This window comes from Leptinotarsa decemlineata, unplaced genomic scaffold, assembly GCF_025532065.1.
Source record: "Leptinotarsa decemlineata unplaced genomic scaffold, Ldec_3_MD MMD2_tig00000218_RagTag_RagTag, whole genome shotgun sequence".
Lineage (NCBI taxonomy): Eukaryota > Metazoa > Arthropoda > Insecta > Coleoptera > Chrysomelidae > Leptinotarsa > Leptinotarsa decemlineata.
Window position 1 is genome coordinate 4963030 of NW_027412545.1, and position 17289 is coordinate 4980318.

The 17289-nt window shown below is 35.7% G+C and overlaps 1 protein-coding gene across 1 annotated transcript in view; it reads left to right on the forward strand.

The window, feature by feature from the left end:
- Window positions 1-17289, forward strand: part of LOC111502771 (uncharacterized) — a 358694-nt gene that overhangs the window by 280009 nt on the left and 61396 nt on the right. The window contains exon 9 of the mRNA XM_074173303.1: window positions 2529-2861. Within this exon, the coding sequence (XP_074029404.1) occupies window positions 2529-2861 (333 nt within the window). The remainder of the gene's footprint in view (window positions 1-2528; window positions 2862-17289) is intronic.

Here is a 17289-nt window from a genome sequence, read left to right on the forward strand (position 1 = left end):
AATCCAATATTAATTGGTTGAGAGAGCACGACGTATTTGTGAACCTGCGAGTCTTCATAAGGAATTGGTACAGCAAAGGAGCGGGCTATGCTACCCAAAAGAGAGAACACCAAAGTATCCCCAACTAGGCTGGACAAGGAAAAAGCTTTCCTTCCCTTGTTAAAAATGTTACAGACCGGATTGGGAGAACTTCAGACAAACAAGAAGTAAAACCAATATTTAGGCTAACAAAAATTATCAGACATAGTCTAAGGTCAGCCAAGTACCCCAGAGAACCTTTAGCAACACCCTGGGTATACCGGCATCCTTATAGCTGTGGGTCGGTCTACATTGGGAACACGAAAAGAAGTGTAGGTATCCGTACACAAGGGAAATTGTCGACTCGGACAAACCGACAAATCAGCTGTAGCCGAATATGCCCTTAACAAAGGAAGCACTCACATCGTATTCGAAGATACAGTAATCCTAGATAAAACTAAAAATGATTATCCAGGAGTATCTGTAGAGGCAATAGCAGTTAAACTCAAGGATAATTTCAATAGAAAAGAAGAGGCAATTAACATTAACAAAATATGGCTACCTGTCCTTACAGGTACACAAACAAGGTCAGTTGAGCGAAATCAAGCCAGGCCCGCTAATAATAATACAAAACCAGAGTCGAATAATGACTGCAGTAGTAGATGAAACGTCAGGCATAAAAACCTGCCAATAACCCGGAAAATAGCTTTCATATAGTTATCTCCGACCGTGAAAGTTTCAGATTCCTAGGTAATATATTCATGTAATTATTCATGTATTTATTGATTCATTCAACAGTAAGAGCTTTCTTCAGAATATCAAAAAAACGGATTTAAAAAAAATATAAACAGGTGGAAAAAGTCCTCGAATCAGTTTTAATTTTAAAATAACTAAGATGATTTGAAATGAAAACTGTTTCCAACAGTGTGAATTAACACATAAGCATTTCTTGTTTAATACATATTGAAACAGCTTCAAATGGAAATTGAACTGAGAATTGAAAGAAAATAAACAATTGAAATAATCAAGAAGAGAATTGGGATTATTACTATTTTCTGAAGATTTTGTTTAGTAAAAATGGAACAGGTTGTTACTTTTGACTTGAATATTGAATTTTCAGAACTACAAAAATATTGTGCCTATTACCCACGAGTAAGTTAACTTTCAATCCAAAAATATGATATAAATACTCAAATAACTAGGTACTAGATGCTGCACAGAAAATACAGACTTGAACTTTTTGAAAAGTAAACATTTCACACACAAAAAACAAACAAATCGTTTTTCAGGATGAAGCAGAAATAAATCGAAAAGAAGTCCTTTTTTTATTTCTTCGCGATGTTGTCATTTCTGCAATGAATTATGTTGTTTCATGCACATTCTCCATTAATGTTCCTAAATGCTAATAGAAGTTTGTAACATAAATGAGATCTGAATATAAGACAGAATGCAGGGATGCCTTTCCTACTCGTCCTATGGGCGAGTGGATTCATCTTTTTTTTTCGAAAAAGAAAAAAAGAAAGAAAATTTATCGATGAAATTTTGAGGTTTTGTTGTACTTTGTAAAAACCGTATTGTAAGTACACCAATATTTTTAAATTTCTGAGCATCTTACCTCTTATTTCATAACTGAAAAAAAATCGGAAGTTTATATCGAATTATTAATCTGATTCTATTTGTAGACACTATGAATATCTTTTTGCAACTTGGCACAATACCTTACTGACTCGATTTTCGTTATTTTTTGAGGGCACCAGCAAAGAAAAGTTACTAGAAAATAAAACTGAGAATACTAGTGAGATCAAAAACGAATATTATAAATAGTAGAGGACCCAAATTCGATTCCTGCGTAACTCTTGTGTTTGCATTGAACTTCCTAGAGACTATTGGGTTTGCTCCACAAATTTTCTACACATCAAATAATTTTTAAATAGCTCAACAAAATTATCGGATAACCTGAACTTGGATCATTTTCTCAGCTTTTCGAAAATCAGTAAAAATCGTAATCTTTTTGGTATTTCCGTATTGATGTATTTGTTACCTATGAAGTCCCTGATGAGAAACTATTAATTCTCCAGTATATTGATATATTCTATTGAGAAATATTTATTCAAATGCAGACTGTCGGAAAACAGTGCGTATTGTCTCTGTTTGAAAGAGAATACTATTCAAATCTAAATTGTTTCTTATATAAAATGACATTCAAAATTTACATTTAATGATTGATATGTGTGGTTTTGAAATTGAACGACTCAAATATGTTCTATTTCTTATAGAGCAAAATCAGTTTTATAGAACGGCAACACCGGAAACATTTTCTTAATTATACTCTTGGGAGATCTGTGCTACAATTCCATGGTTGTAGTATTTGTCGAAGTGAGTATCGGTCGGTGCTAATCCAAAAACAATTAATAAAAGAAATGTGGAAATTCAGTTGATAAAAGTTTTTAAAAAATGTGTGTTTGTGATTTTCGGCCATTGCCTACCTAGGTAATCGTTCCGTTTTTCAGGTTCGGAGTTATCGCCTACGACTGATTACTACGAGAAAGAAAAATCGAACGGTAAACGGTCCGCGTCAGAGTTCGACGACGACGACGATTTTGGTCCCGAGACAGACGTAGACGCTGTAGACGACGTTCTGTCCCCTTTGGAGACCACCAAAGGATTTACAGACGCTATCGATAACAACAACCCCTTCGACGAGGGTGTCTACAATCCGTTCATGGAGCACCAGGAAAAGGCAACCCTGGAGATGGAAAGGAACTTGCAGAAACAGGACAGCGGCGAGTTCGAGGAACCGCGAATGGCTAGAGAAGAGACGCCGACGCCACCTGCCGACGCTGGTGAGTAATTTTTAATTTTTTGCTTCTTCCTTCCCGTACATTCAACCGACATAGTGTACATTTTTAATATATATAAGAATGACATACATCTTTGTCATAGATGTGATTTCATGAATATTTTCGCGTACGATTGCAACCTGATTCATATAACTGTAAGTATAATCGATCCCTATATCAGGTTTTTCAATACTTACCTTAATAAAAAATAACTGAGATATAGCGATCTATACACGAACAATATTATTTCCAGTACATTAGCTTGTGCATTAAAATTGAACACGTGTTTCTGGTAATGAAAGGCAATTCGATGTATTGTACGTGTATGTAGTATTGTACGAAACCAAATCGTTTAAAGATATTCGCGCAATGTGAAAAATATTTCATCAGTCGGTATCAACAAGTAGAATAATGAGAGAAATCTGACATGCTGAAATATCTGTCAGGACAGACAATTTCGCTTTCTGCTTCGATAAGTTTGTTGGGGGTTGAAATGTACACCAATATGTCTTGGCACAATCATGTCGCTGGAAATGCAAAGACTGCTTCTCAAAAGCTTGGAACACTGTTTCGAACCAGAAAACTGTACACACCTTAGCAACTTTTGATGCTTTATAAACCTCAGACGTTCTTTGGAGTTTTTTCATGTATGGAGCTCCGCGCCTAAACATAACCTGAAGCTGCTGGAGTCCATCAAGTGTGGAACATCGAAGAAAGGTTGAAGATGTGTCTCTCTTTTATAGATACTTTCATGGGAAGTGTTCAAGTGATTTGCACATTTGATTCCACCAAGAACGGTACATATCAGAAATCCACGACGGACTGTGGCTGCTCATCGTTTTGAGGTTCAACTTGTGACACCTCGAACTTCATTTGGAGAACTGCATTTAAGTGGAATAAACTTCCTTAGAACGTTTTTCCAAATGGATTTAATCTCCAGCGATTCAAATCCAACGTGAATCGTTACTTTGCACAAGCGCCGCTCTTAGATCGCATTAAGGATTTTTATGTAGTGCTTGTGCATTGTCCTTACAAAAAAGAATACTCGGATGCTGATAAACGATATTTAAAAAAAATTATAGTCTAGACGCCCTATAGATGAAACACTGGCGACAAGTAATAATACGTATCAGATTGTAGGTCTGTGCTCGTTATCACGCAAAATATTGCACTGCCATCAATGTTTATTCAACTTGATTCGATTTATTGTACAATCCCCATTATTATACAATAATATTGAACGTCAATGGACATCCGTCAACAAACTCAAGGACAACATTGAACCTGTGGAATATATAATTTACAGTAATTCAATTTTCAATTCAATTACACTCACAAAAAGATAGCAGGAAAACTTTTTTCCTCAAAAGTATTTTTCGAACTGTTCTAGGTTCACAGTAAATAATACGATTATTTCACCCCAGTGTGATTATGGCGCTTGTTTATTAAATCATTTCGATTTACAAACATCTCAATTCTCCAAAAGTTGATCAAAATCAACTGAGACCTTTATTTCAATTCCTTTGGATTTTTTTTTAACGATCGACTCTATTGTCAGAACCAAAGTCTCATTTCCTGTCCCATCTCGTAATACCTACAATTTAACCATATTATATTTTCACAAGTATACAATTTTCATTATACTAATTGTATATACAAATGATGAGTAATATTTAAGATCTAAACATGAAAACATTAAATCAATAATAACCATCAACGTGTGAATTGAATAGGTCGTTTTAGTGCTTAGAGTGTCAACTGAAAAATATTTCAGTCATAAACTAATCTTTGGAAGAAGGTAGAGGGCCCTGAAAGAATATGTTATTGAAAGTTTCTGAAAGTTTGATAAAAGCATGGCAATGCTTAGATAGTGACATAAATTCCGCAAGGAATAATGACTGAAAAACTTCATGGATTTATAAATGTCCTGATACATTTCGTCAATTCCTTATTTTGAATAACCAAATTTATACTACTTTTCAATTAATTTGATCAGTGAGAGGATCATAAAGACAGAAATACATAAAAATAAATAAATGAGTTTTTCGATCAAAACATCACAAATAAATGTGGAGATCTTCTAGATTAACCAAAAAAAAAATTACATGTATACCACCACCTGAATTAGAGACATGTTATCAGTTTTTTATTCCTGTTTGATATAAGAAATGATTGAAATGCATACGAAAACAAAAATTTGAATTGTATATTGCCCAGTGAAACAAATATTGTGGTTTTACAAACTGTTTTGTTGTGAAATGTAAGAATATAGGCTTTCACTGCGGAGTCACAATTGAAGAGAACAAAATCCTAACTAATAGGCCGAGGTCGAATGGAACCTGAAGTATCGAACGTTTCGTGTCCTACTGTGGCAGACATCATCAGTAGTATGTACGTTTACTGCGAAGACGACAGATATATCTCGATGTCTCAGTAACGGTCGTTACTGATACTTACTTTGGTCCTCGCAGTAAAAGCACATACCACTGCCGCAGTAGCAGACGCAAAACATGTGGTACAGGTTACATTCGACCAAGGTCTACTAGCCCGGATTTTGTTCATCAATTGCTTTGTGAAAGAATGTGAACTTTTACGGCCTGTGCCGAAGCTACTTTCTGATTTTGTGACCGTGGTCTAATACTGCAGTAGTAATTAATCAAAGGCTATGAGGTAACGGTAGAATGGCTCAAGTTATTCTCAACGCAGAAACTACAATGCCTCCAGTTTTATATCATCATTCGTGGGCGTGGGATTGCCAGATTGCCAGAAGAGGCGATGTTCTGTCAAAAGTTTCAACTTCTTTTATAAACAGAATTGAATTTATTGTTTTATCGTTTGTGATAAAAACTACCTCCTAGGCTGTAATTAGTATATAATCAACAAGAGAGGGACATATTTATTTCCACCAGTTAGTGGTGATGGACCAGTGGTATGTCCAAAACTATATTAGTGTTTTTCAGGTGAACCAACTTCATTCATTTTCATATCCAACACCTGAATTCACCAAATCATTATATATCCTTCAGCTAGAGATGTGGGTGAATTGAATTTTATTTGGGGTTGGTTCATAGTTATATGTAAATTGGTTCATGTCAATACAAACTTTTCAAATTTGTGTGCAGCTAAAAATCTAAAAATTGTTCCAGTTGACTGTAACCAGTTATTGGTCGTAGAATAGAAGAAGTAGTACAATACTGAAAAACATTTCAGGTTGTAATTTTGATTGAAACTTGGTTGATTCTAATAAAAATGACATCTAACATATTCCAACCATAAATAAAAATGTACCCGAACTGTGATCAACTATTTGCCGTAACTAATAAATTTCGCCCAGTAGGTGGCACTGTGTACTTTCCTTGTAAGTACTACAACCCGGTACGTTCCAACAGTAGAGAATTCATGTATCCCACGACCTTTCTGCGGAGAAACCTGACGTTTTAGATATATCTATGAGATAGTAATAAATTGCTCCGGAAAATGTAGTGCAGCACAACTCGAAGCATGTACTGGGATCTTTCAAATCACTACCTACACCGTATAGCTATTGATCTACAAGTATTTAAATGAAGATTTACTGTATTCACTCCTGGAACACGTGCGATCATATCTACGGATTCGATTTATTAACTATGGTAATACATTGGGATTTGAAACTGTTTAGGAAGTTCGTTCAGAATTTTTGAAATTGTATCAGGGTGCTTTACTTTCTGGAAAGTTATTTATGATTTTGATAGAATGGAGTAAGTACTCCCTTTTACTTTCTACTCCTTCGTTTTTCTATCACTTTCAAAAATTATTATTTTTCCCAAGGATTAGAAAGAAGAACAGAAATTGAAATCGTAATATTATGAATGAACTGAGAACTTCATCTTATAATGTTGACTAGAAAGCTGCTGATGAGAAAATAAGACGTCGGATATAATCCAACGCCCTTCGTGGTATTAGCCAGGGGAGTAGTTGTTTTCTGATAGGTGTCAGTTCATTAACCTACACCGTAGGGAGTTAAGACTGTTCCTTTAGATGATTTCATATAGCCAGTCTTCAAGTATGGCCACTGACTATATATCAAAAGTTTTCTTTTCTTACACGAAGAATTGGGTAAATTTCGGATATGCGGTTGGTTACCTCGTTCACAGGCAGATGGGGCGATGACAAACCTGTTGTTTGTTGTCCGCTTCAGCCTAGTTCGAGGAATGATACTCTGAAGAAATTCTATTTTGAATTATCGAAAATCATCGACTTTATGTTGATGATAGACACTACCTTGCACTGATGAGTGGCCAAACAGCCCGAAACCGGTCTGCAAGTGTGTTCCAATAATTGCGGCAGTTGTATCGCCAACAGCATATGTAGGAATAACTTCAGTGAAGAATCCTCCACTGACAACTGTCGGATATAATCCAATGCCCTTCGTGGTATTAGCCAGGGGAGTAATTGTTTTCTGATAGGTGTCAGTCCATTAACCTACAGTGTAGGGAGTTGAGACTGGTCTGAACGAATAAGTTGGTCTTATTGATGGATGCGATGTGTCTGTTGACAGTATAATTCAAAGGAATATCTATTTATACCGCTTTCAAAAAAAGAATGTTTTTTCAATCCCCTTCAACTAAATACCTATTTGTTGGAGAATGTCTTGATTACTACTGGACATATTTTAACATTTGTCATAGTAGATTTGTTATTTTGTTTGTTATGAATGATATTTTCTAAGAATAAATATTGTTCACATCTAGTCAGTGGGCATACTTGAAGACTGGCTATAAATCAAATCATCTAAAAGAACAATTTGTTCAGGCCAGTCTCAATTTACACAGTAAATTAATGGACTGACACCTATCAGAAAACAACTACTCCCCTGGCTAATATCACGAAAGGCGTTGAATTATATCCGACAGGTGTCACTGCAGGATTTTACCATGTTTCATACAGTGATGTTATTTCTATTTGCTTTCTAGTTTTTCCCGAAACATACACAAAAGAGATTATCCACCAGAAAGCTACTGACTGCATGTGGTTTTTTCATAGTCGTTAAATTCGTCAGGTGACGGGCGACAAGTCATTTCGTTCGCGTTTGATATGCCCGCTCGCCCGTTTCCATATCACCGAGCCTCATATCCTATTTGCTTTTTCCATTGAAGTTCAAATGAGAAGTCGGCTATGAAATCTGCGTTTAATCACCGACGTTGTCGCGACTGTTATGCAGATGCCTCGTGACAGTTGATAAACCGAAAAATCGCTTTCGACCCCAGACCGGGTCACATGAATGACAATTGGGCGAGATAATTATTCAGCGTTAACCCTTTGTTGTTGTAATAGAATGGAACCATGGTTACTAATGAATCCGGTGAGCACTCTGAAAACAATTCACTATAAAATGATCTCGACTCGCTAAAATTACTTTGAAATGTACAGTGTCATCCTCAAAGTATGCACCATATGGGAAATTTATTTATTAAGGGTTTTTCGACAAAAAGTTATTCTTGATGAAAGGCATCCCCTAAAAGTAAACATGCACCAACAAAATACAGTACAACACACGTAATATATGAGGAGCCTTCAAATATTTGATTTTGTGACAGGAGTAAAGTACTCTTATTTTGAAAAATCTCGGAAATGTTATTTACAAAAGTTGTTTAGCATTGAAAAATACATCTAGATTTGAAGTCATGACCATCTGAGTGAAGTTTTATTTTTTTACCCATTTTTTAATGGGGACTACGAAAAACAAATTTTTGCTAAAACTATAAATAGACAGCATTCTGTATACGACGGTTAATTTTAAAAGCCTGTGATATTACAAATTACACAACTGTCGTGTTAACCACGATTAATTTTTTTGGTGCAAAGTTATTTTTATTTTTTGTTATCACCGCAAATTACTCAAAATTATACAGTATTGTAACAAAAACTTTATATTCAATAGTATCAAATCACAAAAGATCAAAATAAAATAGGTATTTCTGAACAAACTCATTGATTTCCTAGAGATTTTCTTGTCCAAAATAAGTGTTTCAAGTTGAAGCTCCAGAAAATCAATGAGTTTGTTCCGAAATGCCTATTTTATTTTGATGTTTTGTGATTTGATATTATTGAATATTGAGTTCTTGTTACAATACTGTATAATTTTGAGTAATTTTCGGTGTTAACAAAAAATTGAAATAACTTTGCACCCAAAACCTTTGAAAAATAATTTACAGAACAATTGACCGTGGTTAACACCATAGTTGTGTAATTTGTAATATTACAAGCTTTCAAAATGAACCGTCGTATACAGAATGCTGTCTATTTATCGTTTTAGCAAAAATTTGTTTTTCGTAGTCCCCATTAAAAAAATGGGTAAAAAAATAAAACTTCACTCAGATGGTCATGACTTCAAATCTAGATGTATTTTTCAATGCTAAACAACTTTTGTAAATAACATTTCCGAGATTTTTCAAAAAAGAGTACTTTACTCCTGTCTCAAAATCAAATATTTGAAGGCTCCTCGTATATTACGTGTGTTTTACTGTATTTTGTTGGTGCATGTTTAGTTTTAGGGGATGCACAAACTTTTATCAAGGATAACTTTTTGTCGAAAAACCCTTAATAAATAAGTTTCCCATATGGTGCATACTTTGTGGATGACACTGTATGAATGAGTTAATATGGGAATACATTAGAACATTGAATAGGGAATATGTTGAATTTGTGCTTTAGCACAAAGCTGGCAACGTGAATGCTTTAAAAATTGCAAACAGGGTTCAAACAAACACCAGAGGTCGCTTCAAACTTCAGGGAAAACAAGGGACATTTAAGTATGAAATTTCCTGCCACGTCGTCTTTTGTGAGATAGTAGATGTGAAATGATAAAAATAATAGTTTTGAAGAAAAAAATCGTTTTACAAAAAAATGTATTACCCAAAGCTGGATTTGTTAATCACTTACTTAATAGTGGATATTGATATTAAAGGATTTTTAGAAATCCTCAATGATATTGCTCTTCATTATTTTTGAAGAAAAACATTTTTGTGCATTATCTATTTGTTTATTCTCTCACCGTATGATTTGGAAATACTTTTCAACTTTTTACTGTTTTTTTCGAATCCAGTATATTCTCTTCTTTCAATTGTACGCCACTGCGTTCGATGGCTTTGCAAACTTTAATATGATTCTCAGTAATTTTCATGAAAATATTTCAATTATGCGATGCAGACATTGTGCTGCGGTCGGTTGTTGGTATCCATAATTAGCGATCATATAAATATCGTTCCCTTTTAAGGTCTCTTCGCTTGTTTGAAATAACAAACATGTCAAGGCAATAAGTACAGCGCCTTTTTTGACGCGTGCCGAGTTTAAATGTGCATTCAAACATGAATTTTGCTTGGTATATTACGGTCCACGGGTCTTGTAAAACAATTTGAATTTTTTCTGAATTTCAGGTTAATTTTGATTGCACTGATATTATTATTCCTTTTCTACAAGAAATTGATCCATCAACATTCAAAATTCCTTTTCTCAAGGTACACGGTATGACAAAAGTGGCATATTTGTGGCATTCCGACGTCACGAAAAAACGTGTCAAATGAGTGGCATGTGTGGAAAATGCTGCTGATTCGAATTTATCAAATAGTTGCTGATTATACGATTTGGCATTTTTGTTAGGATCACAAATCGATAACAAATCATTTGGCAACATATAATCATCATATTATTTGTTAATGAACAGGTTGTAGGCTGTAGGTTCTGTCGATTGATCCAGTTTCAGAAACATCGTTTCGTTGAAATGCTTCCACACCACTTCTGCATTTCGTTTGCACCTCAGTCCGATTTGTTTGGAAAGTGATGCGAAGATTTCACTTCGACTTCGTTTCAATCGACGTCTTTACCAAAAATTTTGGTACCTAACTCCTTCTCAAACACGGTCTCTATTAAAAATAAAATTCGGGCTGGTCGGCCATGATCTGAATGAACTTGTAGTATCGAACGTTTCGTCTACTACTGCGACGAAGATCTTCAGTGGTGTATGCGTTGATGCAAAATCGAAAATAAAATCTCGAAATCTCAGCAAGGACTCCAGCCGTGAAAGCCCAAGTTCTTATAGGGTGCTTTGTATTCGGGCAATGCATAATCCCAAATCACACGTCGTTTTTCCATTAACGAAATCAAGCGCGATACTTTATTTGGACCCTTTCAGTCGTAGACTGGCTTACCTGGAATTTCCAAACATTAAACAAATATGCGATTTTTACTTTTTTGTAGTTTCATTTGGAATTTTAGGCATAACAAACTTTTGGCACCCGTTTGATAGCATCACAGATTTGCTAAGTACACGGTTTGCAAATTACATGACAGATCTCTGATGACAAAATGACGTGAAAATGACGTGTCACTTTTGTCATACCATCTACGAATACTATCTCCCAAATAATCGATATTTCTATATTTCTGAAAAAAAAAACCCGCAAGGCTTTATTGTTGCTCACACCTATTCACACTCGACCAAATAAACTCAGCTCCTTAACGAAGCCGATTAGTACGTATGGTGAGTGATCTTTCAGGTCAGATGATAAGAGTACGGCTCTGCCAAACAGAGGCGACACACTGTCTTCCGACAGTCCAAGTCTCTGCATATGATGAGACCTGTAAGAAGGCCTGTTAGACATCGTAGTTCATCCCTACTGTAGTCAAACAACTGTTTGGTATTAAGCTTCGAAGGTTGAATAAACGCCTTGGAGTGAGCCAATCCTGGAAGATTCTTCCAGAAGTCCATAAATCTTCTTGCCATCAATCTTTGTTTGGCAAAGGCTAAAGCGATGCCAATGACAGGTTCTGGTCCGATGAAACTGCTTGCAGCACACCCTTTTTTTCCATTACTGTTGGATAATGAAATCATTAAAGCACTAAAATTGTCATTATGGACTAAAAAATCAAAGTCAATAAATCATGAATAATATGTCGATTATATGTTACCAACAAATTTTTACTTTGTATATTTGTATAATGTCTATGTTTATGAGAAAGTATGTAGTTATTGTGATGGAACCTTTGGTGTAGTAATGAATATTACTGGAGTTTTTTCCCAACACCAAACCGTTATTTTAACACCTTGACACGTGTTTCGATCATCTTCAAGAGGAAGATTAAACTGTTAAAACAGTTGATATCTGATAATCTATTTTGCATAGATTATTATCAAAGTTCAAAGGTTTCCTAAAGACAGACTGTCCCTTCTTTATTCAAAGTTATAATTTTAAATAATGTTAAAATTTCTCATTTAACTTTTTTTAGTCAAGATTTTATTTTCTATGATTAACTCTGTGGAAAAAGTAATAAACTCTCTAGGTTAATTTTAATTGTGCAGACATTTCAATTCCGATATTAAACAAATTAATTTAGAATCTCTTTAATTCTTACTTACACGTTTTAAGCGTGGTCGTCTGATATACCTAGGTATTGATTTCGTTCGTAAGTCATCTCTGAAATCTAATTGAACCAATATCGTTAAAATGACTTTGATTTTCGTTGGAAGTACACGAGTAATGCGATATATTTATTCTACCGTAATATGAAGACCGCCAATGTCGTTAATGCGAAATCCTTAGGAGTGAAAGCCGGTGAAGTTAGCTTTTCACACCAAATGTATTTTAAGTATAAAGGAAGTTGATAAGAAGGATTAATGCAATATTTCAGGGTTCATATATTTTCTTCCTAGTGCAATACTATTACGTATGTGTGGGTTCTTAATAATAATAAGTGGTAGGCTTAATTTAATCAAAATCATTAGGTAACTTTAGTAGATAACTCAAAATATAAATTGACACTTTTTACTTCAGTTTTACTTCAAAATTGTCTTACTTTCTCTCGGAAGTTATCTTTAACTAATCTATTCTGCACCTTGATGCTTCACATTTATAATCGGGACGAAGTTTTCAGTAAGATGGTAGCCGGTCGAGTTGACGTGGGGTCCACTCACTCAATCGACCGCTGAGTGAATCAGTGGTTCAAGCCGTAGGCAGGACGATTGATCTTCACTTCCTAGCATCCAACCCGTGCTAGGAATCACGCATTAAAAGGTAAGACCTCGTAAGTCCTTGGCTCGCAAAAGTTTCGACTTTTGAGAGTTGTCATTCGTAGGTGGGCGATAGCTAGTTAGGTTAGGTTAGGTGGGGTCAAAAGTGAGTGGGTCTATACAATAAACCCGCAAGGGTTTATTGTGGCTCACACCTATTCACACTCACCCAGCTTCTTAACGAAGCCGATTAGTTTGTATGGTGAGTGGTCTTTTACGTCAGATGAAACTCTGTAAACTTGACGCGGTCCCCAGCGGGGCAGGCACAAAGTATATGCTCTGCTGTTCCATCATTTTCCAAACAGAAGCGACACACACTGTCTTTCGACAATCCGAGTCTCTGCATATGATGATTCAGACGACAGTGACCTGTGAGAAGGCCTGTTAGACATCGTAGTTCATCCCTATGTAGTTTGGTATCAAGCTTCGAAGAATGAATGAACGCCTTGGAGTGAGCCAATCCTGGAAGATTCTGCCAGAAGTCCATAAATCTGGTTGCCATCCAGGTGTTCAATGTTTGCTTGGCAAAGCCTAAAGTGATGCCAATGACAGGTTCTGGTCCGATTTTTAAACAGATTTTTGAACAGATCAGTGGTTCACTCCTCGGACTTAGCTAGAGTCATGAAGCTATTAATTTTCATCACCAAGTAGGGACCTTTTCATCTAATTTGGAGGTTGGCAAAACATTCTTTTTGATTTTGGGACTGGTTCAAGTACATCTCCTTCAACTGCATCTCCTTCTTGGAATTCTGTGCCTATTTCTCTCCTGTCTAGTCACTCGATCATCCAGTCTACGATAATAGGTAGAAATGTCCTAGTGAGCTCATGGGCAGTGATAGTTGATCCAGCAGTATCTTCAGTCGACTCCTATTGAGTTGTTTTTAGCATACTGAAGAGTGTTTTCGATACGACTACCTGGTGCATGTCCTTTGGCTAGCCTGGACTCCCCCACTTGCCATACAATAGATCATCGTGAAGGCATAGGTGGTTACGAGTCTCACTGAGCCCAGTACTCCTTGACAACTCTAACGTGTTTGGAGACTAATTGGCTATCAGATCGAACGAGCCAGATGTTCTTTTTTGCTCAAATTCATTTCATTCGTTATCCATAGTTATGATCGTTCAGAATCCAATCTTACGGATGTAGCATGTATCGGCTATCGAATTGTTTCTTTTATTACCACAATACATCACTGCTGTACTGAGGTATTATATTATTTTTATCGAAGTTTGTCGATATGTGTAGTGAAATGGGATATGGGATAGTGAAATGTGAAATTTTAAAGCAGAAGTAGTATTAACTTTTGAAGAAATCCTTAATGAGAATGTGCTTGAAATCAACTATAACGTCCCATAGGATTAGCTTAAAAAAGGTCAACAGTTGTAGCCCTCGCAAATTTTCTCTTCGCATTTCGAGACCCACTGAAGCTTACAGAGGTTTTTAATTTTATACTCGAATGACCATCGTGATTGCATTCCTAATTTTATTTTTACTCGTAGAATGCAGAAATGAATAATAAAAAGTATTTTTAGACACCTACAAGGATGAGCTGACATCGTTTATTCAAAGTTGAACTTACTTTGAATTCGCTAGATGTTTTCGATACTTACAGACTGTAATGGCATGCATGTTTATATCGTCAAGTTTTAGGTGAACATGAAAGATTATTTTTAGGAATTGTGTATTTGTTTACTATTAAAAGCCGGAAAAATAATTGCGAAATTCTAAATTGGCATATTTTTGCCAAGTACCGGAGTTATTTTCATGCCGAAATCAGTTACGGTTCGTCGATTCTGAAGGATAATCATCATTTCCAGAAAGTTCACCTCAGTTCAAAAATTAAAAAATACAATGTCACTAGGTCAATTATAATTTCTTTATTAAAATGCTATTTATCTCTCCGAGGCGACTTCATTGATTCCAGTGGCGCATTTGCTTTTTCAGCTGCAGGAAAACCCAGAAAAACCTGCAGCACCACATCATCTGAAGATTTCGATCTACCAATGTCCTCTCTTTTACAAAACAAAATATAGGGTGTCTCCAAAATCTCCAATAAATTCAAAACATCACTAGAACCCATAGTGATACGACGTTTCATCTTTGACCAATGCGTAATAATGACCTGATTCAACGCCAGAACCACACAGTGAACAATGACTGTGTGAAGATTATAATAGTGGTCTGCTAGATTGAAGTGATCATCTATTTCGAACTTTCGTAAGAGTTTGGTGCATCCGTCAGAGGTTGAGTCATGTTTGAAGATCATCAGTGTATTTACTAGATTGACTGGTGCCTTAGTTATACTTGTTTCCTTATAATAGTCAGTTAGTTTGACGCAGTCATATTAGCAAACGCTAGTTGAAGTTTTAGAAAATTACATACGTTTTTGCTACCTCTTGAACATTTACTACAAAATAAACAAGTTAGGTTTTTCCAGTAAATGATCTACAAACACAAGACGAGATAGACTGTACGGAATCATTCAATCCAGAGAAGTCAGAAGTATTGATTCTGCTATTTGTTTATTCACGAAGGGTATTCAACAAGAATCCCAACAATTTGGAGCAATCCTCTTGTTGTCCTAACGAGTGTCTAGTATTCTGGAGTATCTCCAGGAAATCGATTGGTGGGAAAGATGATACATTCTTTCGAAACTGCAACTGCATGAAAAATTGTTTGGTGAATAGGTAGGAAACATTCTCGTACTCGTTCATCGTTAAAACCTCGTTCTTGAAATTCTTCGTCATGAACAACACTTGAAAAATGCTATTCATGTAGCAAGTGTTTCCTAAATTATCTAAGGATTCGTAAGGAAGAACATGTTTCACAAAATCTGTATCAGAACCATTTCCACAATCGATCCTTCCAAGTGATGAAGGATCGATTCGGTTCTTGCTTCGGCTCTTGCTTCATGAAGCTCTTCCACTGAAAGGTAACCAGAACCACGAGGACTGCAGCTCATATTTGGGGGGCAAGAATGACCTAAGTCCATTCACTGCACTGAAATCAATGAAGTCGCCCCGGAGCGCCAATTAATTTGTATTGTTTCATAATTTCATGATTTATATTACTTTCTTCTTTAAATAATTACAAATAAATTGTTTATTTTATCGCTGAAGGTGAATTTTACAATAAAATTTCGTCAAATGTTTCAAACTCGTTGAAATTATTCATGAAAACAGAACAGATCGTGCGTAGTGAATTTTATACAACTCTCTGTGGATGTTAATTCCAGGTGAGGAAAATGATGAGTGAACGTTTGTTTGAAGGTGTTTGACAATGTTTCGTGATGTATTTCATCAGTTCGGACTTCCATTGTCTAATTTAATATGAGTTGATTTGAAATCTGTAAAAAAATAAAAAGATTAACCGAATGATGATGAGGAAAGTATTTATTGTTTCACTTTTGGATAAGACTAGTTGCTGCCCGCAGTTTCGCCCGCGGGCAACCCAAAACTTCAGGTTTCCAAATTCAAAAATGACAAAACTCAATACAATCTTTGAACCCCTATTTTTCTTCTTGCTGGTTAGGTTTCTTGATGCTTATTATACAAAGAATTTCCCTGAATATTTCGAGATTCTAGGTTCAGTAGCTTCGACTGTACGTTGATATGAGAGCGGCAACAGTTAGTAATTTATATTTTTACTTTGAAAATATAGTAACTAAAAAATATGCCAACTGCACTAAGTAATGAATAGCTGGAGATTCTAATTATGTTACCTATGAAGAAATTCGCAAAAGTAACACCAACTACGCGACGTCTGCCCTCTCGGCGATAGCGCTTCATTGCTTAGACCGCACCTCTACCCCCGTGCATCGCTTCCCGTCGCCTTACAGTAGACGCGAAGCGAGATTTGAAATGAAATTTCGACAATAAAAATATTGCATTTGCATATATGCTTTACATCATCGTTCCAAGCTGATTGATATTACAATTCTTCCTTTCTATTCATTTCGTAGGTTTTTTAGGATGTAACATGTTTGTATTGAAGACAGTGGCGTTACTTCTTGCAAATTTTCACAGTATGAAAAAAATGAATTAAATATATACAGGAATGCAGGCTTGCACGACTGGCGTCAATGTTTTGGTTGGTTGCTGGGTTTTGCCGTAGTCATCTTTGGTTATAATCTCCAAACGTTTCGACTACAACTGCGGCAGTCGTCATCAGTGGCGTGGTCGAAGTACTCTTCTTGACGTGTCACGTCAAGAAGATGACTGCCGCAGTTGCAGTCGAAACGTTTGGAGATTATAACCAAAGAAGATCACGGCAAAACCCGGAAACCAACCAAAACAATTAATTGTATAATTATTACAAAACATATGCCTCAAATATATAACTTACATATTTTACGAATGAAAAATATTGCATTATCATTTCTG